This window comes from Odocoileus virginianus, chromosome 18, assembly GCF_023699985.2.
Source record: "Odocoileus virginianus isolate 20LAN1187 ecotype Illinois chromosome 18, Ovbor_1.2, whole genome shotgun sequence".
NCBI classification, from domain to species: Eukaryota; Metazoa; Chordata; class Mammalia; order Artiodactyla; family Cervidae; genus Odocoileus; species Odocoileus virginianus.
Genome location: NC_069691.1, coordinates 3,990,721 through 3,999,368, shown reverse-complemented (window position 1 = coordinate 3,999,368; position 8,648 = coordinate 3,990,721). Strand labels below are relative to the sequence as shown.

General features: G+C 49.8%; 1 protein-coding gene across 1 annotated transcript; it reads right to left on the bottom strand.

The window, feature by feature from the left end:
- Window positions 1-284: 284 nt before the first annotated feature.
- LOC110136899 (protein SPATA31F1-like) lies at window positions 285-8,436 on the bottom strand. Its single transcript, XM_020892912.2, has 4 exons — window positions 6,201-8,436; window positions 5,480-5,525; window positions 5,156-5,216; window positions 285-4,198 (listed from the first exon to the last, which is right to left on the bottom strand). Exons 1-4 carry the CDS (start codon window positions 6,339-6,341, stop codon window positions 463-465), a joined length of 3,984 nt encoding a protein of 1,327 aa, XP_020748571.2. The 5' UTR covers window positions 6,342-8,436; the 3' UTR covers window positions 285-462.
- Between the last annotated feature and the right edge of the window lie 212 nt (window positions 8,437-8,648).

Here is an 8,648-nt window from a genome sequence, read left to right as displayed (position 1 = left end):
TACCCTCACATCCACATTGCTTCTCTGGGCCCAAGGACACCATGATATTAATCAAATTTAAGTCTGACCTTTAACTTCAATGTACCTTAGACAAGGGCCTTCCTTCTCTGCTCAAGTCCCTTTTATCCACAGTCCAGAGGGTGTGGGGGGGGGCGGGGGAGTGTGGAATGCTGACCCAGCTTAAGAGCGGGTTAAAGCTTCTTCCCTAGATAGGAAGGACATTTACCTCCATTATGCCTTCCCTGAGCACACCAGGGTGGAGAAAAGCAGCAGACACACAACTCTCTGTTTAGAGATATACAGAGTGTATTGGGGCGGTACTCTGCCCACCTGCACATTAATAAAAATGACAGGAGCATTCCTCCTCAAGGGATGCAGACACTGGGGAGACTACAAAGTCTTCTGACTGTGTTGGGTCTTCCTGCGCAGACCAGAGTTTCCTTCCGAGGCGAGAGCTGAGGCTTAGGGTGGGCTCTTTGGTGGGGTGGCACAAGCCCCTCGCGGACAGTGCCGTGGGCAGTGGCGGGGGGCGCCCAGGACTGAGCCCAAGTGCAGTTGATGGGGGTGGGAGTGGTGCTGGAGCTTACTGTCTGGGGAGTGGGCAACATCCATGCAAGCTAGGCCCATCTGCTTCTCAGGGGGTGGAAACTGGGCCTTGGGGCCCCCTCTTGAATTCCCTGTCTTAGTTCGCCCCTTGGGACTTTTGGCTGGAGCTGAGATTTTTTCCACATTTTCTCTTCTGGGGCAGGCCACTTTCTCAGAGGTAGAGGACATAGATGCCTCATGCCCTTTGCCTTTTGCCTTGGGTGTAATACAATGCAGAAGAGATTTCATCTTATTTCTCAGGCCAGATTCTGGAAGGCTGGGCCTCTTGTGAGGATGACCTTGCACCACCTGCCTCTGGAAGACCTGACCTTGTAAAGCTCGGCCCTGCAATGGTTTACCCCCTGTGAGCTGGCCCAGGAAAGGCTGGCCCCGTGACACTTGGGGCACCACAGGCTGGGCATTCTCAGGAACCCTTGCTGGTTTGAGGGTGACACTGAGCTTGGCTTGACTGTCCTGCAGGTCCTTCTTCTCAGAATCCTTCCCCCCAGGGACTCCAGGAGGGAGCTCTGGGAGTTTAGGCGGAGGGCAATGCCGAGGACTGTGTTGACAGGAAGCATCAAGGTGAAAGCGACGTCTCTGTTGCCAGGGGCTGCGGGGTGTCCTGTTCAGAAGTATCCCTTCTGGCCTCTGGCCTTCAACAGAGTGGCTTTTTTCTCTCGTGGAGGAGAGTGTGAACCCGGCATCCCCTTCTCCATGGTCCCCAGCCAATCTGGGTTTGCCTGACTCCTCTCTCTTTTCTGCCAATGTGGGGACTTGGGCTGAGTCCTTGCTCTTGTCAGGGCTATGGGGCTCAGGGCTCCAAGGCTCCTCCAGACTGGGGTTGTTCACACTGGCCTCCAGCTGAACACAAAGCACCTGGGCCTCTGTCATGTCCCCACTGAGTAAGGCGCTGGAAGCCCAGGGGCCAGAACTATGGGGTACTATGCTGGAACTGGGCTGCTTCTGTTTCTGGTGCACCGCCTTTAACTCAGTGGCCAGCTGTTCTTTGAGGTGGAGCCACTCTGGGTCTGGGGCACATGGCACATCTGGTGGGATGGGGAGTTCCTGGAGCAGTGGTTGTCCTTGGTTGTTTAAACTCTCAAGAGACTCCTGTGTACATACATCCTCTGATGTTCCTACACTTTGTTCCCTAGACTCTCTCGCCTTTATGGGAATTCCAATTTGTGCTTCTAGGATCTTCTTTCTCAGATGGAAATTCATTTTGGCCAAGATGTGTTCCCCGAGTAAAGAGGGCCTCTCAGACTCTGTCTGGCTTTCTATAGGCAGCATCTCAATTACTCCTTCCACCTGCTCATCAACCTGGAATTCTTCTGCAGTGTTTGAAAGAGTCTCATTGGCCTCTTGAAGGCCTGGCCCAGGACTTGGACCCTGCTCTTCAGGTGAGGTCACCTGAGTCAGAGGTTCTGTTGAGAATTCAGCAGGCTCAGGCACCATCTCTGTGATCACAGCTGGGGACGTGATTGACGTGGTTGCTGGGGCCATGGCCCTGGAGAGAGCCACACAATAAAGAGCCGGCAGCCCTGACAGGAAGGCCAGATACTTGTGCCGCAAAGCTGTCTCCAGTTTCTCAAGGGCTGCCTCTGACAGGACTCCGGGCAGCTTAGGATGTTCAAAGACAGCTTTTGGTGAGACCTGCTGCTGCTGATCAAGGGCCACTGGCATCCCGGGTGTCACTTCCTGTTGAGGCTCCTGGTCAGCTGCTGCCTGGAGTTCCAGGGGCTTGCTTTCCAGGATGCAGTGGAAGGGAGTCACTTCTAGGACCCCAGGAATTATGCACTCCCAAGAACTATACACACAGGCAGGGATGTTGCCCTGGTGAATTTGCCCACATTTGGAGTTGATATGGCCCCGCAATATTGCCTTGGCCTGGTCAAACAAGTGTGGCATGGGGACAGACAATGGGTCCACAATAGGTGAGAATGGGTCATCAGCTCCAGTGGCCTCCAGACATGTAGGCTGGGGGCCATTCACACCGCCCAGGGCTGTGCTGCTCCAGGACACCGTCTGCTGGTTAGTGGGGGACAGGAGCAACTGGATGGACTGCTGGATCTTCTGGGGCAGGCCCCAGCGGTGGTGAATCAGCTGTCTCTGGAGGTGGTATTCCAGCAGCCGCCTGGTGTGCTGCGGGAAGAGTCGTTCCCTTGTGAGGCCTGGGACAGGCTGCCCCGGCCAGGAAGTTTTCAGAGTCTCAGAAGACTGGGCTTTGTCACCGGGCTGACACTGCACGGGGCTCTGGACATGTTGATCTCTCTGGAAAACATCTGGCAAGTCCCACTGAAGCTGGAGCTGCCTCTGCAGCAGGTGCCACTCCAGGGCTTCACACTCGTCCAGAGTCAGAAATGGGACACTGATGTGAGCTTGCTGGTGATCAGATGGAGCAACACAATTTTGAGAAGACAGAGAAGAGAGTGGAGTTGACTGGGTTGGAGTTTGAGGCAGCAAAGGGAGGAAGGAGAGTTCCTTGAGGAGAAAGGGATCCTTCAAGTGGGGCTTGGACATGCTCTCATCCTTGCAGAGGCCTTGAGAAGCCAAGAAGGTGTCAACCAGCGACTCACTGTGCAGAGAAGGCAGGCCACAGAATAGCTGGCTGTATTTTGGCTGCATGGGGCCCACTGAGTCACTAGCCTGTTGCTCAGACATTAGATAGAGGCCACTTAATTCTTTAAGGGCTGAAGAGGGCCAGGCTAAAGCCTTATGGTTGGGGATTTGCTGGTAGAGGTGTCTTTGTTCTGGATCCGTAATGCACCATTCAGAAACCCAGAAGGCCTGAGTAGGCTGGCCAGCCATACCTGAGCCCCAGTTCTGGTATGAAATGGCCCCAAGTTTCTCAACAGAGAAATGTGAAATATTATTGTGGATGAAAGAAACTGGTTGGTTACATACAGTTTGGTAAAATAGTGGCGGGTTTGGCATCAGCTTCCTCAGGGACTCTTCTACACGCCTGGGGAGCCCCCACCTCTGGAAATGCATCCATTTCTTCACATGGACCTCAAGAAGTCTCAGGACTTCAGGACTCAGGAACGGCAGGTGGGCAGGGAGGACAGTGACCATCGGCAAGGCCACTGGATGTGTCAGGGTAGTAATTTCTTGTTTCAGGGTCAGCAGAGAGACCTGAGGATTTAAGGGCTGCTGGACTTGGTTCCCACAGATGAGGCTGAGGTTGCTCTGCATCGTCTCCTGCAGATTCACTGAAATTCTAGGCTCCTCAGTCCCTGAGGGAACCTCTAGCACTTGGAATCCCTGCCTTAGCTTGAGATGTTCAGCCCAGTAATCATGGATGCCGGCTGCACCAGGTGACTGGGCCGCTGACTGGGCTAAGGATTTCTGTGACACTGTGAGGGTTGCAGATGGAAGTGAAAGGTCTTTGGAGTGTGGGGAACGATGCTCCAGACTCTGCTCAAAAGACACATTAGACATGGACAAAACCTCTAGGCAAGAGGAGCCCTGAGAGGTATCCCCTGAAGTGGGGGAGATTAGGGTGTTCTCACCCAACAACTGCTGAATCTCCAGAGCCATGGTGTTGCAGGTTTGGCAGCAGGGATCTGTACAAAGGATCTGCCGCACACTCCCCTCCTGAGGTAGCCAGCCCTGGCTGGGAAGGGAAACACAGCAAATGTTTATTACTGATGGACAGTTTGTTACTGTTTGTTACTCTTGGCCAGTGTGTGGCCTGGAGATTGGACCTGCCCTCCTCGTCCCCATAAACTCTTGAGGCCTGCAACCACTGGGTGTTTAAGTGTCTACTTTTCTTCCTAGGGAAATGCCATTTGGCAAGCTGTAGTGGGCTGGGCTGAGAGCCTGAAGCTTGTTGGGCAAGGTCTCAGGCAACTGATGGAAATACAGGGCCTTGAGAAACTGGGAGGTGGGTGAGCTCTCTGCTGACTTGTGCTGAGAAGCTGAACTAGGAGAAGAGAACCAGGCAGGTGGGAGAACCAATGGTTAGCTGATGGGGCAGCACCAACAACATCACCAGGTAGAACCTGGAGTCAGCCTCACTTGGGGCCACGGAAGTCCTTGTGGGAACTCTGCATTCTGGGGATTAGGAGGTGCAAACAACATCTCTCAGGAGCCAATTCCTCATTCTGCAGAGCTCTTAAGAAGGGGATAATATGACAAGCTCCTGCCTGAGGGCTGTCCAGGAACTGGCCTCCCTGAAGACAGAACCAGAGGAGGTAATGTCAGCAGGGTCCAGGGGTCTGCCCTTGAAAGGGTGTGGCTGTAAAGAGAATATGAAAATGATGACTCATTTATGCACTTAACTATCCATTCTCCTGACTGGGTAACTTGTCTCAGGGCTGGGAGAAAACCCACATAGTTAAATCCTGACTCCCAGCACTTTTGTGAGCCTAGCCCAGAGCACAGCTGAAGACCCCTCTCCACTGAGACATCCGACCCCTTCTCCTCCCGCAACCCTCACCCAGGGCTCCTGGCTACCTGTGTCTGGCTCCCGCTCGGCCATTCCCCTTCTCCCCACCCCTGCCCCAGGCCAAACACAGAAATCACTACAGGCCACTTTGGAGGTGGGAGACTGCAAAGAGCAAGAGGTTACCTTCTCATGACTGAGAGCAGCTCCCACAGCTTGTCAGCTTCTTTCCGGGAATGTCTCCTAGCTGAGAAACCAGGAGACAGTGTTACACAGAACAGGAGGGGTTTCAGGGACATCCAACAGCAAGTTGAAGGCCTTGAATGACAGGAGACTGTAGACCCCTCGCCCACCCCCCATAAAAGTCTTCTGGGAGAATCTGTCAACTTGGGGACTGGAGCCTTCAGCAGTTAGAGCACCTGGTGCCTGGTACTAAGGGTCACTGGGGGACATGGTCCATGGGAGCCTCACCCCAGGGGAGGGAAGTCAGAGCAGAGACTGGGACTTTACCTCTTGATGCTGCATCTCTAGCCCTTTGTCTGACTTTTCGGTGACGCTTAAAAGACAAAAGAGTTGGAGTATGAAGTTGAGACACCATTTTCTTTTTCATGTCCAAACCAAGACAAAGCTAATATAGATTACCTAATCCTTTTTAATTTACCTATATCTTATTTACTTTTCTAACTTTCCATACTCCTATTGTTTTTCATCTCAATATTTGCCTTCTCTTATTTCTGATTCATTTTGAGGCTCTTCCATCCTCCATGCCTCCCATTTATTTCCTAAGAGAAGTTCTGTATCAAGCTTATAATGTAACAAGAGAAAGGGTGGAACAGAATAAAGTTGTGTAGATCTAATAACAAAAGGACTTCAATTTACAAGTGCCTTAACAGACCACAAACCAGAAAAATCTCCCACAAAGGGAAGTCTTCAAAGATCCAGTGAGGCACAATCCATTTCATCTAAGTCTCAACCCAAGCCAGATAGAGATGTTCTTGATTTTTCAATTAGAATACTCTGCAGGGATAGTCTGGTAAGAAATTATTTCTAGGCACTGAGAAGAGAAATACCATGTAAGAGTAACTAATGGATGGTAAAAAAAAAAAAAAAAAAAAATATGGGTGGCGAGGTAGACAGGTGGAGAGGAAGGATAAAAGGAGAGATACTGGGAGCTTAAAAGCATCTTATCTAAGGCTTAATTAGTTCAGTCCTGGTCATGGTGTTTCCCTACCCGGCAGCAGCTCCTTTTATGTTCCGTTAATCCATGGTAACTCTTTTTCACTTGCCAGATGATTAGAATAATAATGAAGATGGAGCCATAGGTATATAAGGGATACCCCAAATCCCACAGAACAAAAGTCTGGCTCAGCATGGTCTAAACCTCATAATCACGAGGAGACCAATCATCCCTATGAATGTAGGCATTCAGAGTCCTGGCACCTACTGACTTCCAAGGCTACACATCCGTCTCCGCCTCACAGACGGCGGAACCAAGCTACCAGACTGCATCACAAAGCCCTTCTGCGTCACAGGGTAGGTGTGGCGTCAAAGAGCCCATGTGGCAATTCCGTCTGCAGATGAGGCGGTCTGGTTGTAAGGAATGAAGGTGCCACGCACGGGCAGTGTCTGAGCTCCCACTCTGTCTTCAGTCTCCATACCCTCCGCCAGCCTGATGGCCAGTCTGGTTATGGCTTGGAAATGGAGAGCTTTGACGTTACAGGCAGTGGGTGATGGGAAATCAGAGGTGCCTGAAGGGACCATGGCTGAAGCAGCAGGGACAGGTCAAAGTGGTAACATCTTTAAAACGACATTGTGGGAATCAGAAAGGAATGCCTCCCACACTGTGTGGCCTCAAGCTTGCAGATGAGTGAGAAGAGACTGTAAACACTGCCTTCCATTGAGACACACTAACGAGATTTCCTTAGGCATCTCTTTTAAGAGTTAGTTTTCTAGAGCTATTTTAACCATGTTACAGAATTCTGTCTTCTCACAGAGATGCCTACCTGCATCTCTGTGAGTGTCAGTGACCACTTCTGACTTAAAGTCATAAAGTAGTTGCTAATTGTGGTTAGATCTACTCATCTACTCTGGATATCTGCTGTTTGCCTAAAGGAATTTTTCTGTTTTTTGTTTTTTTTTTTAACTAGAATTTTTGAAAACTTTAAGCAAGCCAGTTGTTTTCTAATTCATCACCAGGGCCCATCACTCCTATATGCTGACCATTTATTTACACATTTATGTAACCTACCTGACCTCTGTGGATATTGTCATATTTCTCTAAAATTCTAATTTTTTAATTTCTTTGAGGGAAAAAATCTTTCCCTGGTGACAGTGGTCTCACAGCCAAAAATCCTTGAACTCAAAATCTCTGAAGATACTCCTTGGTCCTTCCTCCAGTATCTAATCTTTCACCCAACTGAAGACTGCTGCTGCTGCTGCTGCTAAATCATTTCAGTCGTGTCCGACTCTGTGCGACCCTATAGACAGCAGCCCACCAGGCTCCTCTGTCCCTGGGATTCTCCAGGCAAGAATACTGGAGTGGGTTGCCATTTCCTTCTCCAATGCATGTATGCATGCTAAGTCACTTCAGTCGTGTCCGACTCTGTGCAACCCTATGGACAGCAGCCCACCAGGCTCCTCTGTCCCTGGGATTCTCCAGGCAAGAACACTGGAGTGGGTTGCCATTTCCTTCTCCCAACTGAAGACTGGTGAGCCCTCAATCTATGCTCAGCCCTAAGCAAGGCAGTGTTAAGAGTACAAAGACATTTGAGTCATGCTGCCTTTCTGCTATCCTAGTTTCCAACATAAGACATCACACAAAGCAAGAGCCAACAATCCAAAACATATGGAATCATGTACTCATTTGTGAGGCCCAGGTCACAAACAACCCTTTCCAGGGGAGAGAAAGCATAGTGAGGATCAGCGTGGGAGAGAGGGCTCCTGGATAGAGTGACATTAGAGTTAGGTCTAAAAGCGCAGCTACAGGCGAAAGGAGTCTATTCTAGGTGGGAGAGAAACTTGCTAACAAATGCAGAATGCTGAGGAATGGGCCACTAGCACATCTGGCAGTTAGAAATGTGGTCCATTTCTAGCAGAGGCATAGATGGGCAGAATGGGGAGGACTTGTGGGATAAAGATTGGAGAAGTTGGGCCTCTCAATGAAGGATTTAACTGCATTTAACTGATTTCAATCACTGAAATTGTTTCATTTTTTTTTTTAAGTAGACATACATATACATGGTGGGCTTCCCTTGTGGCTCAGTTGGTAAAGAATCCATCTTCAATGTGGGAGACCTCGGTTCGATTCCTGGGTTGGGAAGATCCCTGGAGAAGGGAAAGGCTACCCACTCCAGTATTCTGGCCTGGAGAATTCCACAGACTGTATAGTCCATGGGGTCTCAAAGAGTCAGCATAACTGAGCGACTTTCACACTTCACATATACATGGTACAAAATTCAACAGGCAGAATAAGGTATGTAGAAAATACGTTTTCTTCTCAACCTCTTATCTCCCATTTTTCTTCCCTTGAGACAGTCATTTCTATCAGATTCCTGTGTATCTTTCTTAACTAGTCTAATATAGCCCAAACCAAATGGATTTGTATGTATTTCTCCAAAAACAGTAGTATAGACAGTTTTCTCTCTTATTTAATTTGATAATTAAATTTATCTTGTGCATG

Coding starts and splice junctions, on each gene's coding strand:
- LOC110136899 (XM_020892912.2), bottom strand. CDS start 6,341: ATGCTGAGCCAGACTTTTGTTCTGTGGGATTTGGGGTATCCCTTATAT. Junction 5,217..5,479: donor TAGAGATGCAGCATCAAGAG/GTAAAGTCCCAG, acceptor CTGGTTTCTCAG/CTAGGAGACATTCCCGGAAA. Junction 4,199..5,155: donor CTGCTCTCAGTCATGAGAAG/GTAACCTCTTGC, acceptor TTCCCTTCCCAG/CCAGGGCTGGCTACCTCAGG.